Raw genomic sequence first — 24144 nt, forward strand, 5'->3', positions numbered from 1 at the left:
GAAAGGGAGATTCTAGGGGGTGGTTCTGAGATCGGTGGACTGGGAGGAGAGATTCGGAAGGGGGCGGTTGCCAGGGGAAGTGGATCTGAGGAAAGGAAGATTCTGGGAAGAACGATTGGGGAGAACCAGGGCCCTTGAGTGGAGGGAGATTCCGAGAAAGAGGGAATATGGGGTGAGGGATCCCAAGAGAGAGGTTTGGGGTGGACTTCTGAGAAGAGAAGGATTCTGGGAAGAGGAGACTGAAAGGAAGGAAATTCTGGTGAAAGTGAAAAGTAGATTCTGGGGGAAGGGGCTCTAAGAGGAGAAGGATTCTGGGAAAGGACTCTGGAAGGAGGTAGGTTGCAGAGGGTAGGAGGGCTCTGAATCTTGAATCTGGGAATCCTGAGTGACTTGCTGTTGGTTCTAGAGGGCAGATGCTGACGGAGGAGGCTTTGGGGAGAAGAGAATCTAGAAAGAAGAAAGACTGTTGGTGGTGAAAGGTTAAGAACCCCTTTAGCGGTGCGTGAGATTTGATTTTTAACAGGGTGGGAGGGAGGGGTCGGAGGGAGATTATTAAGGAGCCGGAATGCAAATAAGAACCAGCAGTGACCAGTGAAGGCCATGGATGTGAAGAACAGCGAGTCCTCACGCTTCTGGGTCTGAAGACCCCGCCCCTTCCACACCCGGGTCCCGCCCCTCCGGTCCTCAACTTCCTGCCGCCAATCCGAAGTCCCGCCCCCTGGCTACAACACGAGCCGTAAAGCACCCTCCCGTCGCGTTGCAGCGCTCAGGACGCCTGCGCAGACCCTGAAAAGCGGCCGGGTGGCGTAGCGCTTTCCTTTTCCGGAGTCGGCGTCGCGCGGTGAGGTTCTCTTGTCTACGGCCGCAGCAATGCCATCCAAGGGTCCTTTGCAGTCTGTGCAGGTCTTCGGACGCAAGGTGAGTCTGGCGCCCAATGGAAGGGGCCGAGGGAGGCCGGGGTCTGGGAGAGGCCGTTGGACAAGAGGTCTGGGTTTTACGTGGGAGCCGGGGCCCTGAGCTCACGTGGCTCCGCTCTTTTTCCTCTGGCTTCCCGCAGAAGACGGCCACAGCTGTGGCGCATTGCAAACGGGGCAACGGCCTCATCAAGGTGAACGGGAGGCCTCTGGAGATGATCGAGCCGCGCACGCTGCAGTATAAGGTACTGGGACTAAGGACGGGCGTTTGGTTTGAGTGGAGGACTCTGGGACAGAGATGTTGAAATAAGCGGGTTCCTGGAGTTCGTTGATCTTGGAAGTTGAGGAATCTGGTGTCAACAGTGGGATGTTGAGAAGCTGAGTTGGAGCCAGAAAAGTGAGGTGTTGGCGATGAAGGTGGGTTTTGGGAGTTAAGAAGATGTGGCAAAAAGCTTGAATTTAGAAAGTGAAAACGTGGATGTTGAAGATTAAGAGGATACTTTGAAAACGGGTATTTGGCAGCCCGCTCGATTGCAGACCGGATGTTTTTGCATTACCAGAGTTTTTACGATGTGATTCTTGCAGTTAGTTAATGGGGGATGTGTGTCATGTTTACAACATACTGTCGGTTTCCAGGAGAGGAATCAATGTTTTGTTCCTTCAAACGTGGCTAAAGTAGGATCTGGAAATTGTAGATATTTATTATTAAAAGAACAGGAGCAGAATTTGGGTTTATTGTACATGACTGTGAAAAGGGTTCCTCATCCCTGTTTGGGCTTAAGTTTCTTTGGCTCAGAATGAGAAGAGATCAGAGTCTGATTTCTACCTCTTGTAGCTTGTGTTACTTGAGGCATGTAACTTCTCTGTTTTGAGTCACCTGTGAAATGGAGATGTGTTTACTTTGAAGGGAAGATAGGACGTGAGATTCTTGGTATAACATACAGTGAATATTATGGCTTACTCTAATATTGACTGTCAGTTAGAAGGTTTTGTATATGGAGCTTGTGTTGAGTGCTGGGGACACAGCAATGACCTAGATGGTCCCAGGCTCCTAGTCCAGTGGGAGAGACGGACTGGACCCAATATCAGACACTGCTCCAGAGTAGTGGAATAGGGGAGCCCAGAGAAGGCCTTGTAGTGACAGCCCAACCCTCTTCCACTAGTGGAAGAGGCCAGTGGTGGTAGAAGCTACTTAGACGTAAGGATTCTCGATGAGGTGGCCCAGCTGCCCAGGTTGTGATCTAAAATCCTGTCGTGTTCCCTGTTCCTCTAGCTACTGGAACCTGTTCTCCTTTTGGGCAAGGAGCGATTTGCCGGTGTGGATATCCGAGTCCGTGTGAAGGGTGGTGGTCACGTGGCCCAGATTTATGGTGAGTCCTAGGAATTGGGAACATGGGTAGGAGGTGGCTGTGAAGGTCATGCCACATGACCTTCACGAAGCTGATGTACCTTTTTGTGTTTTTCACAGCAATCCGCCAGTCCATCTCCAAAGCCCTAGTGGCCTATTACCAGAAATGTAAGAAAATGTGGCTTTCCCATTGGGTGGGTGGGGGCAAGGTGCTCCAGAGTGTGTAGGAGGGTACTTCCGTGGTTATCTACATCTCTGCCTCATTTCTCATCCCCAGATGTGGATGAGGCTTCCAAGAAGGAGATCAAAGACATCCTCATCCAGTACGACCGGACCCTGCTGGTAGCTGATCCCCGTCGCTGCGAATCCAAAAAGTTTGGAGGTCCTGGTGCGCGTGCTCGCTACCAGAAATCCTACCGATAAGCCCATCAGGGTTCACCTTTATAATAAACGGTGGTCATGGGATTTAAGGTTTCACGGATGTGCTGTTTCGTGGTGATTCTTTGAAAGGAATTCAGGAAGTATGCCCAGCACACTGCCAGTCTGGATTTTAAGCCTTTCCAGAAGCCACCACTCTGAGGTTAGTGTAGGTGGGTGGAAAGGCAGGTGGGAGCAGACTGGTCTGTCTCCCTGCACTTCCAGTAGAGTCCACTGTGAGCACAGCTGAGATAAGGTGGTTCTGGGCCACTGGTTGTAAGTCCCACAGGGTTGGGGTGTGGATTCCCCATGACCAACTTCATTCTTCAGGATGTCAGCACTACCTTTTGGGGAAAGGCCTGGCATGGCCTTAAATCAGATCCCAGTTATGCTCAGTAACTGCTTCAGGGACTTGCAACATGGCTCTGAGGACTTGTTCTGTTGTGCCTGCCACGTCGTAAAAGCCAACATATAGTGGGCTGTCAGTTGCTACCACTGGGCCACACGTGATAGAACATTTTCATTGTCGAAGAAAGTTCTGTAGGATGGCACCAGAATAACATAGTCGGAATATGCAGGGGCTTGGTTCCAGGACCCCCTACAGATACCAAAGTCCAGGGATGTTCCAGTCTTTTAATTGGCCTTCTGTATCCAGTGCAGAACGCGCAGACACAGAAGGCCAACTGTGGGGAGTTCTCTTATAGGTTTTTAGCTGACATCTGTGTAATGAAAGACGGATTAACAAGAGAAAAAAGTCTTAATGACATGTAGCTCTCGAATACATGGAAGAGACTCAGGAAAACTGTAACTCACCAAAATGGCCGAACTAGCACCTTAAATACCATCTTCAGAAGATATTAGGGGTGGGGGAGTCACTTATGGGACAAGCATAGTAACCAAGGGTAAGGTTGTGCAGATTGAAGTTCTGCACTGATGAAAGTTCCTGGCGATATGGTCCTTCCTGGTGCAAGGAGGGAGACATCCTGATGGATGGAGACCGCCCTTAGGGATGTAAATGCCTTTTACAAGGGTACCTTCTGGGTTTTCAGAGCTTCTGGCTATGCTTTTTAAAAATTAACCAGCCTATAATCCTTACGCCAAATAGACATATTTTGGGGTGACAAATTTTTCCTCGATAGCTCGTAGGCTACAAGCCTGTGGCACGTTACTATATCAAACCCTGTAGGCAATTATAACAGTATTTGAGTAATGCGTGTGCTACATTACAAGGGCTATGTCGGCAATAGGACTTTCTCAGCTCCGTTTTAATCTTAGGGGACCACCATTGTGTGTGTGGCCTGTCCTTAGACTGAAGTCAGACAGTGCATGACTGTCAAGTTCTTGGAGAGTGTAGCTGATGGAGCACCAACCAGGTGCCAGGCTAAACACTTAAATATATCCACAATATGCCTGCCAGGCTGGTGACAGGCATCTTCATGTTACCACATGAGAAAGTGAGCCTAGTGGCAAAACAAAATGCAGCTCACCGTTTTGCATTTTATTAGCTTGGATTAACTGGGTTTGGCTGGCATTAACCTAGGCATCCCAAGAAGGGCAATGGCCACCCAACCGTTTTGAGTCTGATTTATGTAGTTCTGAAGGCTTACAACAGGAACGCTGCAGACCAAGAGGCATTCCTGAGGCGGCAGCGGGGCTGGGCCACGAAGCAGAGGTAGGAGTTGGGAGGGTAGGAAGAATGGAATTCGGGCAGAGACCAGAGGGGCTGAGGCAAGCCTGGTGCCCATGGTTTTCCCACAGGGCCCAGAGACCCTCTTACTGAGGCTCCTGGCTCCCTTCCAGAGGCACAGCTGGGATGCATCTGGAGAAGCTGAAAGGGCTTGCCTCCTTGCCACTCCAGCCTTGGAGTAGACAGCCCCTTCCTCCCTCCCTGACGCCTCCTCAAATACCGGGAATTCCGGTGCCGCCGGGAGCCCAGGCCAGGCTGGGAACTTTCCTTCAGCTGAGAATGTGCAGCTGGGGGCGGAGGAGGCGAGGGCCAGCCTCAGCCCTGACCTTGGGGAGGCTGCCGTGGATCAGGCCCCAGCCTGGTGAAGGGCATGGTAACCACTCCATAGATAACAGAAGCCAGCCACAAACATTTATTGAGCCAGGCCTTGTTCTAGCTACCTCATCAGGGCCCAGCACAGGACAGGCGCTCCACCGCTGAGTTTGGCTCGGCTGGGCTGAGAGGGTTGGAGGCCCAGCTCTAATGTTCCTGTGTGACCGGACGAGTCCCTTATTCTCTCTGTGCCTTGGTTTCCTCATCGCTAAAGTGGGGATTAAAAAACATCCTTACTTGCCTTTTAGGGCTACTGTGAGGACTCAGTGAATGCGTTCATATGGTGACTCATGTCCATGGTATGTAGTAAGTACTCAACCTCAGCCTTTTTTGCCATTGTTAGCCGAATGCTATAACTTCAGATTCCTGGGCTCCTGCCCTGGAGGATCTGATCCCATAGGCTAGGACTAGATCCTGGGGGATCTGTGATTTGAACAATGTCCCAGTTAGTCAAAGGCGCAAACACCTTTGGGAAGTGAGGATACGCTCACTGAATCTTTACAACGATCCTACAAGGCAGGTACTGTTGTCCTCATACACACAGGAAAAGCCAGGCTCAGAGGAAGGTTACATACCAAGTAACTAGAAAAGTTGGGACTTGAACTTGGCCGTGACACTGTGGTACCTCAGAGAATTCCAGAGATTAAATAAGATAATGTGCTAAAGCACAAGAGTTTAAGCAGTGAACGAAGTCAGTATTACTAAAGAAACTGATTAAGTTATGCTTCACTGGACATGCCAGGGCTGGGAGGTGGCAGCAGGATCCTAATATAAAAGCCCTGGTCTCTACCACCTTTTTTGTGGGGGCAGCACACTGAGGTACAGTAGAGGCTTCAAACTAGAGGGGGTAAAGGAATCTGTTATGTGGGTCATGGGCACAAGCACTGGATAGGGGTCCTCAGACAGATGGGGGACAGACTTCCCAGAATCTCGAACTTGCTCCACAGTTAGCATGGAACTGTCTCTGAAGTTCTGAAGTACCAAGACCCAGCGGAATCCAACTAAAGATGGTGGTTGACATGGCAGAGTGGATGGTTGTCTTGATGGATCAGGAGGTGGTTGTGTGAATGAGATGTATGATTGAGTAGACAAATACAGAGGGACAAGTGGAGTAATGGAGAAGCTGGATAAACAAGGACCAGTAGGATGATGGATGGATGGATAGAGCAATAGAAGCTAGATGGGGTAGGATGATGGATGAAAACAGAGATGGTTGAATAAATCAAGGCATATGGGTAGGATGAGGGACTGGAAGATGGATAGATGGACCGAGAGGGATGGAGGGATGGCTGAGAGGGTAAGACGGTGGGACACGTGAACTGCATAAATTGCTGAGAGTGAATTTCTACTTGGAACGAAGCTTCTTGTCTTTCCCAGATGGGCATCAAGTAGTTCATAAACCCTCTGAAATCACAACAAATTGTAATGGGTCCAGTTTCTGGTAATTCCCAAAGGAGTTTGAGATTCCCCAGATTTTTAGAACCACTGATCTGTGTTGTGCCAGACCTTCCCATTCAATGTTGTCTTGTTATCCCCCACTATCTCCAGAATGGGAAAAGAGACATAGTATTATTTCATAATATTAACAAAATATTAATGACATCCCCTTCCCAATCCCTGTTGAGTTAATCAAGGTAAGTAAAAAGAACCCCTTGCCGAAGCAGATCTCAGGAGTTGGAAAGCTGCAGCAATTTTTAAACCTGTTCAGTGTCTGGACTTCCGGGTAAAGTTCTGAGAGTCTATGGCATTTGGTTGAAGTCCTTGCTTTTCAAGAAGCCTGTTATCCTGGCTCACATGTGGAAAGGGGCATCAGGAGCCCCCTGGGCCCTGTGAAGGCCCACAGACTCCTGGGTGGAGGCCAAGAGAGCAGGGTGGTTCAACCTGACCTGGGCCTTGGCTGGCCGCAGCCGCCCACCACCCCCGACGTGGATGTTGACTGTAGTGGCATAGCTGAGCCTCCTGGCTGGGGGTGGTGGGGGCTGGGGCTGGGGAGGTGGTGAAGGTGCCCGTGACGTGGGGGCAGAGGACGACCAGGGACCCCGGGAGGCTGGGGGGCCCTCTCCTCCAGGCCCTTGCCGCCGAGCCAGGCTCTGGCTGATGTACGAGGCTGCCAGGTATCTTGAGAGGGCAGCTGCATTGGGGCCCAGGAGCTGACGGGTTGGGAGTCGGGGACTGTGGGGCGGCGTCAAGTCTGAAGACTCTGACCTGGCAACATGAGAGACCAAGTGGCCTCTTGGTTTAGACAAAATCACAGTGGTCTGAACTGAGGTGGAGGACAGGCCCTGACTGTCCTGGGAGCCTCCCTGCTCAGGTGGAGGTGTGGCTGCTGGAACACGGACATCTGTGAAGCTCTTCTCCAACAAAGGTGTCGGTTTAGGGACCCGGAGGTCTGTGAGGCTTTGCCCATGAAGCAGAGGTGCAGCAGCAGGCCCCTGCAGATCTGGCAGGCCTCCCTGCCTGGGCAAAGGTGGAAGGGCCTGGATGCAGGTGTCCAGGAAGCCTTGTGGCTGGGGCAAAGCTGCAGCACCTGGAACCTGAATGTCTGGGAAGTCCTGGGGCAAAGACGATGGCACGTTGGCTGTGATCTGACGGTCTAGGTGGCCTCCACGTGCAGGAAAAAATGAGGTAACCGGAACCTGAACGTCTGGGAGGTTGTGTTCCAACGGCAGTGGGGTGTTGGCTGGTACCTGATGGTCCAGGCTGCTTCCACACAGAAACAAAGGGCCGACGGCTTGGCTGCAGACAGTGTCTGGGGACCGAACATCCCTGGAACCTCCTTGCTTAGTTAATAGGGTGGTGGTCGGGCTCTGGCAGTGCAAGTGGCCTTGCTTGGGCATAGGAGTGGTGGCTACAACCATGACATCAGAAATTCCCTGCATGGGTAAAGCTGGGGTGGCTGGGACGTGGGTGTCCATCTGGCATTCTTGCTGAGGAAAACACGTGGTCGCGGCAAGCTGTATATCCACGTGGCCTGTGCGCTCAGGCAGATGAGTGGCAGCTGGAACTTGGACTTCCAGGTGGCCTTCTTGATCAGGCAGAGTTGTGACAGCTGGAACCTTGACATGTGGGGGGCCTTCCTGCTTGGGCAAAGGTGTGGGGGCTGGAATCTGGATGTTCCAGAAGTCTCCCTTCTCAGGCAAAGGGACAGCAGCTGGAACCTGGATGCCCCGATGGTCTTGCTCAGACGAAATGGAAACATCTAGACCCTGGCCATCCAGGCAGCCCCCTGGCTTAGACAGAAGTGTGGCAGCTTGAACCTGGGCAGCAGGGCCCAGGGGGACAGATTCCTGGGCCAGGGTCAGCGGGAAGGCCAGCTCACACACCAGCACGTGTCCAAAGGCAGGCAGGGGCCCTGTGTGCAGAGAGAGAAGGACGGAGTCAGGACTGGAGCCTCGGCATGGGTGACTTCTGCCGACCACGTTCTGGACCTCACCTGGCTCGGCCTGCTCGTGGGGCAGGCAGGGCGACAGCTGGGGTTGGGCCAGAGCCCGCGGCCGGCGGCGGGGAGCATTGGCTGAGGCCCGCGTCTCAGCCCGCTGCATCTGCTGGATCCGCTCACTGTAGAGCCGGGCCAACTCTCGCACTCGGGACGCTGCCCGCTCCACACCTGGGGCTCCGGCCTTCCTGTTCCCGCCACCCAGATCCGAATCTTCCAGAATCAGCAGCGGCTCTGGGAAACCTGGCCGGGCCAGCTGCCCCTGCTCCAGAGCCTGCCAAGCACTCCGGATTTCTGAGCAAGAGCGGAATTCCAGCTCGTCCTGGAATCGCTGATCTCGGGGGCTGTCCTGGGGTTGGACATCTGAGAAGGACGCCTCCTCTTCGGTCTCCTCCTGACCTGCCCTGCTGCCTGAGGAGGGCTCTCCCAGTTCTCTGCAACTGCTTCCAGGGCACAGTTCTCTCCTGGTGGCTAGAGCCTCGGCCGGCTCCCGCAGAGGTCCCTGCAGCCAGGAGTCGCCGGGAAGGGCGGGGGAGCTGGAAAGGCCCGGGATGTCTGGGATGCTGGAGACGGCTGGAAGGCCGGGCATTTCAAAAACACTGGCAACGTCGGAGAGACTGGGAAGGCGAGGAGTCTGGGGAATTTCAGAAAGGCCGGGAGCCTCAGGGAGCCTGGGCACCGCAGGATTTTTGGTCAGGCCAGGAATGTCGGGAACTTCAGCTGCGCTGGAACTTTCGAGCCCCTCCAGCACATGGAGAGGCGAAGGGCACTGTTCGTCCGCCTCCAGCTCTCCCTCCTCCTCCTCTTCGGACGAGTCCCGGCTGGGCAGGGCTGGGAACGTGAGGTTTTCGCCATCGTCCGGCACCTGGGCACCTCCGGGGAACGTAGGAATGTCATGGGGCGATGGCTGTAGTGGGCCCTGGGGAAGAGGCCAAAGGTGTCAGGGTGGGTTGGCCACCCCTGGCCCCCCGTCCGTGCCTGCCCAAGCCCAGAGCCCCAAGGACACTGATGGGACATTCACTGCTGCATCGCGGAGGCCTCTCTGATTCAGCAGTTCCAGGATTTCTTCAGTGATTGAGGTCCCAGGGGGTCCAGTGGGGGGTCCAGTGTCTTCTAGGTCCTCAGGGGGTCCAGAAGCTGGACCTGGTGGCTGAGGCTCTAAGGGGGGGTAGAGCTCCCCCTCACTGCCAGCATGCTGTGAAGAAGGAAAGGATGGAGGACAAGCACCCAGGGCCCCCAGCTCCCTCCTCCCTCAGATGGAGGACCCAACCCCTAGCCCCCCAGGAGCTTAGAACTCAAGCTCCTTCCTTCTTCCATCAGACCCTGGAGTCTGGGTCCCCAGACCCTGTCCCAAGATATTTCTTACCTTGAGTCTAGGCTTAGCTGGGGATGGAGAGATGAAAAAGAGTGACACGTAGCGGTAAGTGTTACTCCTTAGAACTGATGAGCTGCCCCCATCACCCTCCCCCACCAACACTGGGCATCCGGTGGGAAGAGACAGACAGACAGCCAGGGCTCGACCCAGCTAGGCTGGGCAGTCACTTACCATTCTGTGGAAACACGACATACGGGTCCTTCGCTGGCTCTGCGGGGAGGACGAAGCGATGTCAGGGTCCAGTTCCCACCCCAATCCCCAGTTCCCAGGTGAAAGGAACTCACCAGACTGTCTGCGGCCACGGCGGGTAACGGAGGGGCCTGGAGACGGAGCTGTGGGACAGACAGATCAGAACCCCATTATGAGTCCAGCTCCAGGCTCCGGGGGGAGGAGGGGGCTGCAGGTACAATTCCTGAGTCCTGGGGGAGAAGTAGGGAGTGGGACTCAGGATTCCATCTCCTTTACCTGTGTTCCTACGTCCAGGGGTGAAACTTCTAGCATCTTGAAGTCGGGGAGACCCAAGTGGGGGTGTCGCAGGCTCTGGGACAGACTTACTTTTAGGAGCACCTGTGGGGAGAGATTTGCGGCTAATCCACTTTTTCTTGGAAGTAATCCCTCTACTTCCACTCCCAACCCGAGGCCCCAACTCACAGTGCAGGCTGTTTTCAAGGAGAACTTGTTTTGCCTGAAAGAGATGAGGATGAGGGTTGAGGAGGCCGGCCAGTCTCTGAGCACCCTAGGCAGTCCCATTAATGGGTGCTGCTACGTGACAGGCGAGTTACATGACTGATGACAATGACTCCTCGGCACAGCCCTACGAGGTCAGCGCTATTATTTCTCCCGGTGAGGAAACAGACCAGAGAGGTTACATTACTGGCCCAAAGTCACAAAGCAGGGACACGATGGAGGTGGGAGTCAAACCCAGATAGCCTACTCTGCAATTCAACTATCACGTTCTAAGAGAGCACCCCTGTGCTGAGGGTCTCCCAGTACTAAGTGGGTAAGAGGCTCCAGCACCCCGAGGGCCCCCAGCTGTGACGAGAGCTGCACCTTGGCAGGGATGGAAGCGGGGTGGTTCTCAAAGAACAGGCGCTGGAGACAGTGAATCCACAGTCTTTTCTCTTCTTGGTTCTTGGCCTGGGGAGGGGGTGGTGAAGGTGGTTGCGAGCCAGGTGTGAGGCCCAGGGCCCGGAGGGCACCCCGGCCACCCAGCCCCACCCTGTGCTCACCTGGAGCAAGTGCCTGTGCTTGGGGATGGTCAGGTCGGCCACCTTGAACCCCAGAGGGTCGCGAGGACTCTCGCTCACACTCAGGTTGCAGCACTGGATGGGGGAGGTGCAGAAAGGGGCGCAGGCTGAGCCCCTGGACTCAGCAACATGCCCCTTGTATAGGGGTGTCTATCCCCTAGCAAGATGTACCCAGCCTGGTTGTATGGAGGGTCCCCTTTCCCCCATTGACCCCACCAGGCTAGGCTCTGCTCGTCCTTGCCCGCCCTCCCCCTTCCCCTTCCCCCTTATCTGGAAGATGTGCCTCCCCCAACAAGATGCTGGTAGGCAACCCAGGTTCTCCCCTGTCTGGGGAGCCCCACATCCCGCCCCCCCCCGCCCCCAGCTCCGCATTCTGCTGGCCTCCCCTCCTTACTACACTTTGCCCCATCCTCAGACCCAAGAAAATGTGACCCTTTTAAGCCAGTTGTCCCTTGCGGAGCCCGCCCCGGCCACCCCTTTGGGTATACAGATGTAAGTGTATAAAATACAGTGTGCAGACAACATTCCAGCCCTGTCCCCACCCCCAAACTCACGAAGATGTGGCCCTTGTAGGTGTATTCTGGCCCCCGACGCTTGGCCACCAGCAGCATCCGTGAGAACAGGAAGAGCAGCCGCTCACCCCCTCGAATTCGGGGGCCGCCCCCTCCGCCACCTCGGAAGGAGCCCTCCAGCACCAGCTCCCCGAAAGCACTGAGCTCCGGGCCAGTCCAGCCGCCCAGCCGCCGCTGCACTTCCTGCCGGGACCCGCCAGGTGCGCCGGCACAGACACACCAGCGGGCAGCACATGCGCGCCAAGACGACGGGGTCAGCAACCCAGCCGTGCTGTCCGAGCCCACCCTCCAAGGCCACCCCCAAAAAGCCCCCATGCCCACTCCTCCCATCCAGCTGGCCCCAGCCCACCTGGAGGCGCGTGGCGTGCTCCTGCTTGCGCTTCATGTCATTGATGTACCAGGCAACTGCTGTCATGGACACGATGGCCTCTTCCACCATCTCACGGCCCCCGCCACCGGGGCCCTCGGCCCAGTGCTTACCTAGCTCCTGAGGGGAAGCCACCAGGCACCCGGGAGGAGAGAAGAAACAGAAGGAGAATGACGATAATGACAAGAAACAGAAATATAAAGGTAGAGACGGAGATGGAAACCCAGAGATGGAGAGAGACAAACAGGCAGGGATACAAAGTGGAATCAGCTGCTGCCAGGCCCCATTGCCAGCAAGACCCTTCCCCGAGTGCTGGCCCAGTTTCTAGGTACCAGATGCTTCCCCGGGCCTTGCCCAGTTCATCCTGGGTCCACCCTCCAGATGCAGCACTGGGTGGTCCATGGATAAGACCTTGCCCCTGCCCAAGCAGCACCCCCCAAGGGCCACAGCGAACCTGCAGCAACAGGTGGTACTTGAGGATGCGCTGAACGGGTTTCAGCAGAAAACTCTGCAAAGGCAGCGAGTGGTGGAGCTGGGCCTGGCGCTCCTGCAGCCACAGGGCTGCCGGCGGAGACAGCGACAGCTCTCGGAGGAGGGCCAGGGAGCTGGGGGCACAGTGCAGGTCAGTGCGGGGCCAGCAACTCCAGTGGGCTGGGCTGGGCTGGGAGGGGTCGGGGAGTGGCCAGGTTCAGGAATGATCAGGGGCTAGCAGGGGTCAGGGGCAGGTCGGGGAGCGGTCTGGCAGGGATTGGAGCTGGATAGGGTCAGGGTGGAGGGACGTTGGCTGGCACATCAGCTCATGGCCACGGCCTGGGGCCCCTCACCTCGGGTAGTTCATGCAGTACAACGTGTAGATGTCAAAATCCTCACTCTGTGGGTAACGTGGGAGTTAGGAAGACCTCAGACTCCCCATAGTTCCCCTCCAGCCCCGTTTAGGCCTGCTCCCTGCTTACCCAGGCTGAACCCCGGTCCTCAACTCACCCTCTGCACAAAGCACTCGGCAATGCCCCCTGCACTGCTGCTGCCCTCCAGGTCCTCCAGGAGCTCACTGCGGGGAGAGGAAAGGGTGAGGACCGCCTGGCCCCCCAGCACCACACAGCGGAGGGCTCCAGGAGGTTGGGGGCTTGGTGGCTGCCAGGATCTCTCAAGGGGATGTCACGTCCAGAGGGAGGGTCCTCTGACCATGAACTGAGATATCACAACCTGCTCAGACTTCATTGGACCGTGTCGTATTCCTCAGCCTGAAATCTTGTCACAGCTGGCCTGAACCTGGTGTCTCGTGTCATGACCCAGGGAGAACAGTGTCATAACCCTTAGATCTGTGATGATCTTAAGATCCTGTTGTGATTGAGATCTTGTCAGGACTCTCAGACCTCCTATAATAATCTTAAGGTCTCATCAAGACACTCAGGTGTCCTCGTTTTTGGAGTCCAGCGTTCCCCTCACTGGGGGCCAACCATCCAGGTTTGTCCAGGACCGAGTTCCCCAGAACACAAACGCTCACACTGTCATGATCTCGAGGCCCCGCCTGAGCCTTGGATTCATCTGCTCCCACGCCTGACACAGTGCTGAGATCCATCCAGATGTCTGCACTTGTCCCCATATTTGGGCCTCATCTGTGTCCTCAGTCTCCATCGTGACCCCTGCCCAATGTCTCGACACCCCATGGGCCAGCCTGGACAGGGCCCTGTGCGGCTCCAAGCTTTGGGTTAGGACACAGCCTGCCTCCCCAGGCCCACCAGCCAGTGCCCCTGACCTGCTGAACTCGTAGATGTCCTCGATGTTGGCAAACAGCGTGCCCACCTGCTCCGCGCTCAGCCCCAGGACCCCGCCATCCAGCAGGGGGCCCAGGAAGTCCTGTGGGGATGACTGGGGTTACGGGGCGGAGGGGCTGGCCTGGGTCCCCACTGCGCTCGGGTGCCCCCTGCCTCACCTCCACGATGCTGCGGAGGTCTCGGACATAGGCCCGCTCTGTCTCCACGATCTCACGGGCCACACGCTCCAGCCTCGAGGGTTTTGCTGAACTTGGGGTCCCCACAGGGGACAGATGCAGGCGGACGGGGGGCCCTGGAAGGGGCTCTGGCCTGGAGGCTGAGCAGGCAGGGGTGGGCCCTGAGGCCGGGTCCCCCTCAGAGCCCACCGTGCTCAGGGACGTGGAGCTCCCAGAACCTCGAGGGGAGGCCATGGCAGGGGTTGTAGATGCTGCTGGGGATGTGGGGCAGGTCAGCGGTTCTGCCCCACGAGTGAGTGCCCTCAGCCCCCACACTCCCTACACCCCGTCAACGTCTTTCCCACGGCTCCCTTCTCCTCTCCCCGCTGCGCTGCCTCGGTCCAGTCCTGTCCTCGCCCAGCAAGGTCCTGTCTGAGCTTTTGGCCTCCACTTCTCTAATCCACCTCCATGTATCAGCCTGGGAAATCTTTATTATTTTGCCCATCTGACCCTCAGGATAAAGTCCAAACTCCTCAGGTCCAAAAGGCCCTATGCAAGGTGGCCATTAGGGACCTTTCCAGTCGTTACAGCCACACCACTTCTTACCCTCAAGATCCAGTCACGCTTGGGTTCTTACTCAAATAAGTAGTTTCCTCTTATCTCTGGGCCTTTGAACCTACTGTTCCCTCTATGTGGAATACTCTCCCTTGCCTCTGCCATTCCTCCTAATCTTTCCATCCTCAGTTTAGATGTCCCCCGCCTTCAGGAAGCCTCCACTGACCTCCCAGACCAGGCTCCCACAGCCCCTGGGTTGTCCTCATCCCAGCTGGGGACCACTCTGCCCTGGACTACCTCCTCTGGACTGCCACTGTCTAGGGATGGGTCCATCTCCCCCACCAGACTTGGGGCTCTGGGCAAGCAGGGCCGAGGCTGTCTTGGTCACCTCGTGTAACCAGCATTGCCAGCACTGGGCCAGACACAGAGGTCTGCGTGGTTTTGAATGAAGGCGCGAATGCCCAGAATGCCCCTCGCATGCTCACCTGTCTGAGTCTCACACACAGTCGCACAGTCACACACTTCACCTCTGCGACCCGGGCTAAGGCGAGGGCTGGGTTTGGACAGGCTCAGTCCACCGGCTCCCTCGGGCATAGCTGAGTGGCTCAGGGCTTCTGCAGAAAAAGACCCCCTTCTTAGGAATCAGAACCCCGCAGGCCACCCTGCGGCCCACACTTACAGACTGGGGGCTGAGAATTTAGCAGTGCGGTCTAAATCCAGGGAGGGGCCCCCTGGAAATGACTCACGGGGCAGAGGCACAGTGACAGAAAGAGAGGAACGAGAAAAGATAACGTAGAGGAAAAGATGGAAAGGTTGAGACAAAGAGGAGCGAAGAAAGCAAGAGTCGCCGAAGCTACGAGTCTGGCCTCTCTGGGGCCGGAGGCTCAGGGATCCTGGGAACAGTTGGGCTCTGGCTGGAGCCTAGGGCGAGGGGCAGGGCTGGGAAAAGCCGTGGGCGGGAGGCCGCGGGGTCCCAGGGGAGGGCGGAGGAGGCTGGGGGACCGGATGCCAGGGTCCTGCACACGGCTCCCTCCCCCACCGGGGGCTGCGAGTTGGGGCTCTGGCCCGGAGCCCTCGAACCCCTCCCCCCTTCAGTCAGTCCCTCCACGATCCGCTCAACTGTCCCCACCGCCGCAATCTGGGTTCCCAGCGCCTTCACAAACCCCGTCAGCCCCAACTCCCGCCGGCGCCTCGCTCGTCCCCGCCGGCAGCCCTCATTGTTCGCTGCGGCGGCGCCGCCCCCTCCCCCAGCCCGTCGGGGCCCCTCGCCTCCCCCCTCACCTTCTGGGGAGTCTCCAGCCCCAAACCAAGACAGCCCAGTTCCTATTCGACCCCAGCACGGTCCCCGGGGAGGCGCAGAGCCAAGACTCCTGGGTCTCTGCAAGTTAGGGGCGTGAACTTCGGGCTCTCAGGCTCCGGCAATCAGAATCCGAGGTTTCTTGGAGAATGGCATGCAGCGGTACGAATTTCTTGGTCCTCTAAATGGAAGATGCTAGGAGCCTCGACTCTTGAGTCTCAGATGGAGTTGCTGGGGACGCAAATTCCTGAGACTTCCAGATAGGGCTGTAGGCGGCCCGGATTCCTGAGTTCCCCTAACTTTAAGAGCAGGAATTAAACCACCTCCAGGATGGAATGTAGGACAGTCCCAAATCCTTGGGTCCCCTTGAAGTAGTGGGCGCTTCTGTCCAAAACAGACTGGTTAGGGCGCTAGGAGTCCATAACCCAAATTCCTCCAACCCTGCGAGTCTTGAGCTCAGATTTCTGGAAACCCCTGGACAGAATCTCCGGTCTGGGATCCTAAATTCTTCAAACCGGGATGCAAGAAGCTCGCCCTCCAGGGTCGCGCGGGGCTGCTGATGTCCCGGACTCCTGGCTCCTCCAGGAGGGGGCGCTGGGCACCTGGATATCGGGGGTCCTGTAGCCTGGACGCGGCGGCCTGTGCTTTGGGGTCTCTCAGGAAGCGATGTAGAGATTTGGGACGCCGGAGTCCGCGACTCTGGACCCCTCAAACTCCAGGATGAGTGGCACCAGGCTCCGGAGGCGGCGGCGGTACCACATCTGCGGCGAGAGAGTTTGGTCCCAGCTATGGGGCGGGGGTCGGTTGCCTGGGGCCTCCCCTCCCCCCAGCCGCCTGGGCTCATATCCTGTTCCCGCCCGCGGGGGGGAGGGGCCGCCTTCCGGCCGGCCAGGGAGCAGAGGGTTAAAACCCCTCCTCCTCCCTGTGTTCTGAATATTCATGAGAAGGCGAGTCCCAGGCAGGCTACACCTCCGCATTCCAAAAGCCTCGCGGACTTTTCCCTTTTACAGCAAGAGCCCTCGAGGCGTGAGAATCTGGAGCTGGTCACAAACTTTCTCCTATTGGCCAACCAAAAGATTACTGTTTACATATACAATATAAGGCGGAACTGTCCAGCGAGGTCACGTGGACACGAACGACTGAAGGACCCCGCGGCGAAAGGGTGCGGCCGGAGCTCCAGTGGCGCAATCGGTTAGCGCGCGGTACTTATATGACAGTGCGAGCGGAGCGATGCCGAGGTTGTGAGTTCGATCCTCACCTGGAGCATTTTTAACTTTCTCTCGTCAGTTTTTATGAACTTACACATTTTACAAATCAACTGAAATATCTACATTACTTATAGGAGTAAACATTTCCATCTTAGAATTTTCGGGTTGGAAAGACTCCAGGAATTCCGGCGATGGTCGATTAGGGAGTCTTCTGTATTGTGGGGAGGTGCCATTTCCATCATGGCCGCCAGAGGGTGGTATCGCCTCTTGTATGGCTGCATATTTAATTGGGTCTGCAAATCTCTGTTTAAGACCTGACTAATATATCAGGCTGTGGATCCTCCGCAAACCGGGTGTGTGTTACTGCCTCTTTCTCTGTCTTGGATTTTCCCCCCTCGTTTCACTGAGATATAATTTCCATATAACATTGTACCGTATTAGTCCAAAGTGTACAACATGATTTTTATACATACTATAAAATGTGAAGTGATTATCACGGTAAGTTTAGTACTAAACAGTAGTCACCTCATATACTAATTTTTTTTTCTTGTGTGTGCTGGGGTTTTTCACTCTCCTTTTCTCCCCATTTCTGAATTGATTTGTTTTTTTCCAACAAACTGAATATCTCTGAACGATGTGACCAGCTGCTGTTTAGATTTTAGGCATGAGTGATATAGCAGCGAACAAGGCAAAATCGTTGTCCTTGAGGACCTGACATTCTAGTGGAGGAGGCAGATTCCTATAAACATAGGAACTAAGTTCATTTTATATGTTCGGTGATGAGAAATGTCATGGAAAACATAGAGCAAGGTAGGGAGGATGGAGGAGTTGGAGGTGAGGTGTGGGGTTGCAATGAGTAGCCAAAGACCATCTCACTGAGGAGACATGTAAGCAGAGACCTAAAGCAAGAGAGTGAGCAATGGGGATACCTAGGGGAGTATTCCAGGCAGAGGGCACGGTCTGCACAAAGGCCCTGTGGCTGAAGCGTGTGAGATGTACCTATTGGTGGAGCAGCTAAGGAAGCCAATGTGTCTAAGAGCAAGAGGAGATCCAGGCCATGTAGGCTGGTGACGACTTAGGGTTTTGGCTTTCCTGTGATCTGACTTGGGTCATGACAGGTTGCCTTTGTTTAGTAGGACAGTGGGGACAGACTGAGGGCAGAGGCCTGAGTCAGGAGACCAGCGATGGACTGATGTGATGGTTCAGGTGAGATATGATGCCGGACAGGACCAGGGTAAGGACCACAGGCAGGAAGGTGCATTGTAGATCTATTTAGAAGGTCAATCAGACAGGATCGCTGTTAGACTGGGGTGCAAGTTTGAGAGAGAAAGAGAGGAGTCAAGGGGACTCCCAGATGTTTGGCACTGGTAGCTGGTGGTAGGTACCAGTATCTTAAATGAGGGTTTTTTAGCAAAGGGGCAGAACATGTTTTTGCTAAGGACCAGAGATGTTTTTCTTGTTATTTCAGTGTCTGTAAATGTCTCTGCAAGGCTTGCTTTCTCTCTGCCTCCCCAATGTCTTTAGGTCTCTCCGAGTTTCTATCTTTCCCAGCCCTCTTTTCCTATATGTGGGCACCTGAGTGAGCTTTCAGATTCAAAAGAATCTAAAATCAGAAGGACTACTAAACAAAATGCTAAACAAAATGACAAAAAGAAACATAAAGAAAGGAAAGGGATGGAAAAGGATGGAAACCTAGAGGAAAATGAAAGAGAACTCCTAGTCCAACCTGTATGAAAAGTGGGATTAGAAGAATATGGAGAATTAAACAGAAACAAGGAAGAGATAGAGAAGGAAGAAAAGTGGCTCTGAAAGAACCCAGCTCTCTCTAAGAGAAGAGGCAAACAAGGAGAAAAAATGAAGGGAAAAGAAATGTAAAGGAAGGAAGGAAAGAACAAGAACTAGAAAATATAGAACAAAGACAAATGAGAGACAAGAGAAACTAAGGCTTTTTAAAATATCCCTAAAACAAGGAAGTTAAAAGGAAAAGAGAACAAGGAAGAACAGCACACGCAAAACAATCTAAAAAGAAGCTAAAGGGCTCAAAAAGGAGGGAGGAGGGGTGAATGAGGGTGGCGAGACAAGAGCAGGGGGAAGTGGGGGGAGGGGAGAGGAAAACGGGGGAAAGAAGGAAGAGGGGTCGAGGGCGAGGAGAGGCGGCCGCGGCGGAAGGGGGGCGGGGCGCGGGCACTGACGCGAGGCGGCTTCCGGGCTCCCCGCCCCAGGGTGGGTCTCGCCGCCGCTTGCCTTGTATGGTCCGAGGACACCGCCGTCCCGGGCCCAGCCCCCACGCGCCCGCGACCCACGCAGCCCGGCCTCGCGCTTCGCAGGCGCGGAAAGGCCGAGTTCCCGCAAGCCCCAGTTTCTAAATTCCCGACAGCCCGAGATGCGGTACTTTCGAGGCTCTGGGGTCCCGGAAGGCCAGAAGCTACAACTCCGCCATTCCTAAACGCGCTGACAGACACCAGGGCCGAGAATTCTTAGTGGCTGGGAGACCACCTCTTAGTGTCCAAAATGTTGCGATTCTAGAATCCTGAGACTCTAGAGCTGCCTCCCCCAAGACTGCGAGAGTCTCAGTACCCCAGCCCCTCGGGGACTGGAAGACGGGTGGCGGGCTCCCGGGCTCCCGGGCCCCCGGGCCGCCCCGGCTTCCGGGCTGACCCTCCCCCGCCCGCCCTGGGTCCGCGCCCCGGCACATTCCGTCCTCTCCTCGCCGCCCCGCCCTCCTTCGGCCCCGCAGGGACGGAAACATCCCACTCCCGCCTGCGCCCGGCCGAGAGCTGGGTCTGGGAGTCCGACTAGACGGCAGCGCCTACTCCTCGCACGCCCGGGGAACTGGCTCTCCCGGCTCCTACCGGGTGACTTCACCTGGCCCCGCCCTCTCAGGTGAACGGCCGGGCTGGGTGACATCACTTCCTGCCAGGTAAGCGCCGCTGGCGGCTGTGCTCTGGGAAGGTTTAGAGGAGCTGAGTGGACTACCCACTTCCAAAAAGGGCCTCACCATCATCCCCACTCCTCTGTCTCTAGACCGCAGAAGAGCCAGGATTCCAGTTTACACACAGATGCTTTTTATTTAAAAATTCCAAAAAACACAAAAATAAACTTTTAACAATATATATTACTTAATATATTATAGTATCTTATAACAATAATTATTCCATCGTTTCCAATATTACAAAAAGGAGGAAGAAAAATACAAGGGAAGCAGACGACCCAATATATATAAATACTATAAAATCTATTAGAATAAATAAAGTCGTCATAAATAAAGGGCCCAATGGTTGGGGTGGGTGTTGGCGACGGCTTTGGCTACTTGCTTTTGGGGGGAAACTTGAGCACCAGGATTGCCCCTCATGGGGAGGCTCCAGTTGCCACCAGTCAACACCAGAACCTCAGGGGTCTAGGAAAAATTGGGAAGGGGCAGTGGGGGCCTATTCACAGCATTGGGCAGGGGAGGGGGAGAGGGCTCACTGCCTCCCTCAAATTTGCTACATCTTTTTTTTAAAAAAAGACTCCAGAATACACTCCTTCCCCCAACACCACGAACACTGAGCTTGCACACTGGGGGCCTGCCCCAGCATGGGGTCAGGGGAGTGGGTTAATGCATTTTGGAAGGCAGGGGGGTACTTGGTTAAAAGTCCTGGGCTCCTGTAGAGCCCACAGCACAAGAGAGATGCCGCCCCCCCCCACTTGAGATCCAACTGATCTGTACTGGGCAGGCACTTGTCACTCAGATACGGAGATGCGATTGAAGATGGGGAGTCGTCGAGAGGCTGCAGGTGGCTGGGGGGGCCCGAAAACCCCAGCCTCGAAGACAGGCGAATCAGACCCTCCCAGGCTGCTGCCGCTGCTGGCATATTCGTCAGGATCAGATCCCAGGGAGTGTGCGGAGGGGCTCCGAGCCAGGCCACCCACAGGTCCCCAGACACTGCTGTTGGTGGCCCTACGGCAGGAGGGGCAACAGGCTGGGGTGGGGTCCCTTCGGGCCACAGGGGTCCCAGGGGCAGCAGAAAAGGCAGAGGGTGAAAGTGGAAGGTCTCCAGGTGCTGGGGGTGGGGAGCTGGAGGGTGAGAAGGAGCATGAGGACAGGGAAGAGCCTGTCAGGGCTGCTGGCGGTGGTGAGGCTCGGCGGCCGGAGGGTAAGCCTGAGAAGCTGATGCTCTGGCGCAGCACATGGGGGTGGCCAGGGGCAGCCTGGTCTTCGCTGGGGTTGTGGATGAAGTGGCAGCGGGAGCCGTAGGGGCAGCGGCCCTGGAGGTAGAACTTGTGGCAGAGTTCCGTCTTGTATTTGGGGTGGCGACTGGCCTGACGCAGCTCACCCAGTCCATGAGCAAACTGGCACTTTGCCCCATATCGACAGCGCCCGCTCTCTGAGAAGGTCCGACATAGCTCAGTCTTGTATCGGGATGAGGTGGTGGGTGTCGCAGGAGGCGAAGTGGGCGAAGGCGACAGCTCAGGGCCTGGGCGCGGAGCCAGGGGTGCGAAGCCTGGGGGTGGGGGCACCCAGCCGCAGGTCCGACCCTCCACCAGGCTGGTGGAGCGGCCAGGCAGGCGGGCAGTGACCCCAGCCGGGCTAGAGTCGGATGAGCCGAGGCTCCAGAGTCTGGAGGAGGCCAAGCCCAGGTTGGACTCAGTGTCTCCATGGTCTGATGGCAGGTCAGGGCTCAGCGACAGGAGGCTCTGTGGGAACAGGGATCGTTTAAGACACCGAAAATGCAGGGTGACGCCTCTCCTCAGCTGCAGGGCACCTAAGAGCTTGCCAGTCCGGTTTGTGGGCTCCTGGCCTGAGCCCCACCCGCCCGCTGAAACCCATGGGTTCTGAGTCGCAGGGACCCCAAACTGGAGGGTAAGTTTATTCGCGAATGAAACCTTTTCCGACGGACCCAAGAATCACAGATCCTCCGGCTGGATTGAGGGGATCCCAAACTCAGGGCGCACCACTGTCCTCCAATTTCGAGTCTCTGGGTCTCTCGGGATTTGACCCCGCGCATCGTGTTCTCCAGTTTCACAAGTGGAGGGGCCAACAAAGTTAACCCAGGAATTCGATCTCTTTGGTTTTTGAGTCCCAGAGCCCTCCTCTGGGTCAAGGAGTGGAGACAAAAGTCGCCTTCCCCTAACCCCGAGACTCCAGCCCCAGAAACGCCTCCGCGCAAAACCGCGCCCTCAGCAACTACTGGGGGGAAGCCAGGTGTGGGGCCATTTCCGCCTCCAGACAGCCCTAGTCTGACAAAACTCCTCTAGCTTTCCATCTACAAGAGCCACCCAACCCATGTTTGGGCCGAGACCCGAACGTCGCGGGCTCCATTTTTCATCTCAAGAGAGTCACACTGGTCTGATAAGGGAGGCAAGACCCCGGGCCCGAGCGTGCGGCGCTAAGGAGCTCCAGTTGGAGAAGGAAGCCAGGGGTCCCGGGCTGGAGTTTGCGGCGCTGGAGAGCCCTCATTTGAGAAGGGAGTCAGGCTTTGGCACCCCAGGGTGCCAGTCTGTAGGGACTCACCTCGTAGATGGCGGTGAGATCCATGGCGGCGCGGAGGGCCGATGAGCGGAGAACCCGGCCGATAATCGGAGCGCTGGAGGCAGGCTGCGGGTGGCTGGAGGAGCCGGTGCTTTTATCCGTAGGGAGGGGCGGGGCCAGGAGGGGCAGGGGGAGGCAGAGGGCCTGGGGAGCGGGGAGGTGGGAGGGGCACTGAGACCTGCACGCCACTCCCAGCACAGCCCACTAGGTCTCAGGACCTCAGTCCCCAGCTCCCATATGGGACACACACGCCTAGACTGAGCCACCAGTGGCTGCAGCCAGCAGGGGAGGCACTTGATGGACGGGGGGGAGGGTCCATCAGCCCAGTTCATGGCTGGAGACACTATGAGGCGCAGGGAAGGGAGAGAAACTGGGACAGAGGGAGGGGAGGCAGGGGCTCAAATTAAGGGGAGTGATGGGAGGCAGAGGTAGGCAGAAAGCAGTGGGCATGGCTGCAGCGTGAGGGACACTGAACATGGACAGAGGCAGGAGAGCTTGGGAAAATGAAGACAAGAAAGCTGGAGGTGCCCTGCAAGAAAGCAGCAATAAGAAACAACACGCTGAGAAACACACACACACACACACAGGGAGGCATATACAGAGAGGGAGAGAGACAGGCTTAGGATTGGAGATGAGACAGAGACGACGTGATAGAGACAGTCCCAGAGACGTTCAGAGAGAGAAGTGAAAGGGAGTGTCACATAAATAGAAAAAGAGGGAGGAAAAAAGGACAAACACCCGTAGACAGAAATCTGCAGGAGCAAAACATTGAGAGGAGACCAGCAGGCCGGCTTATTATGGAATGATGAGACCTGTCGGCCTGGCTGATGTCGCTCTCAAACAGCCCGGATCCGGAGACCTTGACCGCCCTCCCCTTCTCCACTCGCGAGGAGTGGGGTCCCGGATACTTGTCGAGGCTGAAAAGGGGCCTTCTTTCCCAATTCCAGAGCCACGGTAGCCTCTTGCCCTCCCGCAGATAGTAGCGCTTCTGTTGTATAAATGTGTTTTACATACATACGTTAACTCTAGGAGGGGTTATTGTTCCCATTTTACACACGAAGAAACCCGAGTTTAGAGGCCAAGTTACTCTACTAGCTCCATTTAGTAAATGGCAGCAGACTAACACCAAAGCCCTAAATTATGTTGAGTTTGCCCTCTGAGAAAACCGAAGATTGGAAAAGGCGAGATCTTTTATTAATGGTGGAGGGTTGCCTTCATGGAAAGTTATTCTGAAATGGAAGAAATGGGTCATCCCCATCTAATGGTCGGACAGGTCTCAAAAAGCGGTGTGCCTTTAGGGAACGCTAAACCTGCGGGGATCACTCCCCGCATTGGCAAGTCGTTTACTGTCAAGGGGGTGCCCTGCGTGAAAACTTTAAGATCTGGGCAGAAAACTTAGTAAGTCGATCTTGGTGAGCTGGCTGCCCTGAGTGAAAATACGAAAAATCATTGCCACGTTGTGCAGTTATAATGGTGCAAAGTTCATTCTTATAGGCTGACACTGTGACTGCGGGCTCGTACTGAGGTGGGGAGTCTCGGCCAGGCACGCCGACCTGCCTTGTCCGACAGAGCGCGGGGGAAATCCCTGGTGCGGCGCCTTCTGGGGCTGAGGGGGCCTTCCCGGCCGGTCCCGTGAGCTGGGCGGCTGCGGGCGGCTCTGGCACGGTTGCCGCCTCCCGCTCGCCCGTGACTCACTCGCAAGGGGCGGGGGAGGGGGGCTTCCTGGAAGCGGTGACGAGGAGGCTCAGCCCGGACGCCCGGGTTCCTCTCTTGTAACCAGGGCTTCAGTCGCCTGTAAACAGAGCCTCGAGGACAACGGGAAAAGGGGAAAGGGGAGGTGCCTTGCACCCGCCTCCCGTCTGGGCTCCAAACCCTGTGCCGCTAGTAGGACGAAGGCAGTGGGAAAA

The 24144-nt window shown here is 56.0% G+C and overlaps 3 protein-coding genes, 1 long non-coding RNA gene and 1 other non-coding gene across 11 annotated transcripts; 3 read left to right on the plus strand and 2 right to left on the minus strand.

The window, feature by feature from the left end:
- Positions 1-756: 756 nt before the first annotated feature.
- RPS16 (ribosomal protein S16) lies at positions 757-2743 on the plus strand. Its single transcript, XM_039854353.1, has 5 exons — positions 757-918; positions 1058-1159; positions 2188-2284; positions 2383-2430; positions 2540-2743. Exons 1-5 carry the CDS (start codon positions 871-873, stop codon positions 2683-2685), a joined length of 441 nt encoding a protein of 146 aa, XP_039710287.1. The 5' UTR covers positions 757-870; the 3' UTR covers positions 2686-2743.
- Positions 2744-6143: 3400 nt separating this feature from the next.
- On the minus strand, positions 6144-16453 carry PLEKHG2 (pleckstrin homology and RhoGEF domain containing G2). Of its 7 annotated transcripts, none has more exons than XM_039854332.1 (19): positions 15502-16447; positions 14706-14834; positions 13669-13940; positions 13492-13592; positions 12717-12783; positions 12560-12606; positions 12190-12340; positions 11718-11855; positions 11351-11551; positions 10779-10871; positions 10600-10686; positions 10201-10234; positions 10015-10116; positions 9834-9881; positions 9721-9759; positions 9541-9557; positions 9196-9369; positions 8172-9093; positions 6144-8090 (listed from the first exon to the last, which is right to left on the minus strand). In XM_039854332.1, exons 2-19 carry the CDS (start codon positions 14812-14814, stop codon positions 6529-6531), a joined length of 4164 nt encoding a protein of 1387 aa, XP_039710266.1. In that variant the 5' UTR covers positions 14815-14834; positions 15502-16447; the 3' UTR covers positions 6144-6528. The 7 variants fall into 7 exon arrangements, with proteins under 7 accessions (XP_039710266.1, XP_039710275.1, XP_039710256.1 ...); XM_039854341.1 differs by having other exon boundaries at positions 13669-13937; positions 15502-16443; XM_039854322.1 differs by having other exon boundaries at positions 6144-9093; positions 13669-13937; positions 14748-14834; positions 15502-16453.
- Positions 16454-16690: 237 nt separating this feature from the next.
- Positions 16691-16783, plus strand: TRNAI-UAU (transfer RNA isoleucine (anticodon UAU)). Its single transcript is given in 2 exon segments — positions 16691-16728; positions 16748-16783. It is a non-coding gene; the product is annotated as a tRNA-Ile (tRNA).
- Positions 16784-19347: 2564 nt separating this feature from the next.
- Positions 19348-20118, plus strand: LOC120596107 (uncharacterized). Its single transcript, XR_005651087.1, has 2 exons — positions 19348-19645; positions 19750-20118. It is a non-coding gene; the product is annotated as an uncharacterized LOC120596107 (long non-coding RNA).
- On the minus strand, positions 19914-22316 carry ZFP36 (ZFP36 zinc finger CCCH-type). Its single transcript, XM_039854388.1, has 2 exons — positions 22220-22316; positions 19914-21402 (listed from the first exon to the last, which is right to left on the minus strand). The coding sequence occupies exons 1-2, from the start codon at positions 22241-22243 to the stop codon at positions 20449-20451; spliced, it is 978 nt and encodes a 325-aa protein (XP_039710322.1). The 5' UTR covers positions 22244-22316; the 3' UTR covers positions 19914-20448.
- Positions 22317-24144: the final 1828 nt, after the last annotated feature.

Source organism: Pteropus medius, unplaced genomic scaffold (genome assembly GCF_902729225.1).
Source record: "Pteropus medius unplaced genomic scaffold, Ma_sr-lr_union100, whole genome shotgun sequence".
NCBI lineage: Eukaryota > Metazoa > Chordata > Mammalia > Chiroptera > Pteropodidae > Pteropus > Pteropus medius.

Bases quoted from the DNA above. Each gene is read 5' to 3' on its own strand.
- RPS16 (XM_039854353.1), top strand. From the start codon at position 871: ATGCCATCCAAGGGTCCTTTGCAGTCTGTGCAGGTCTTCGGACGCAAG. The intron at 1,160-2,187 runs GTACTGGGACTA...CTGTTCCTCTAG, and splicing joins CGCGCACGCTGCAGTATAAG to CTACTGGAACCTGTTCTCCT. The intron at 2,431-2,539 runs GTAAGAAAATGT...TCTCATCCCCAG, and splicing joins AGTGGCCTATTACCAGAAAT to ATGTGGATGAGGCTTCCAAG.
- PLEKHG2 (XM_039854284.1), bottom strand. From the start codon at position 14,814: ATGCCCGAGGGAGCCGGTGGACTGAGCCTGTCCAAACCCAGCCCTCGC. The intron at 11,552-11,717 runs GTGGGCTGGGGC...GGGTCCCGGCAG, and splicing joins AGCACGCCACGCGCCTCCAG to GAAGTGCAGCGGCGGCTGGG. The intron at 10,872-11,350 runs GTGAGTTTGGGG...TCCCCCATCCAG, and splicing joins CCTACAAGGGCCACATCTTC to TGCTGCAACCTGAGTGTGAG.
- ZFP36 (XM_039854388.1), bottom strand. From the start codon at position 22,243: ATGGATCTCACCGCCATCTACGAG. The intron at 21,403-22,219 runs GTGAGTCCCTAC...CTGTTCCCACAG, and splicing joins ATCTCACCGCCATCTACGAG to AGCCTCCTGTCGCTGAGCCC.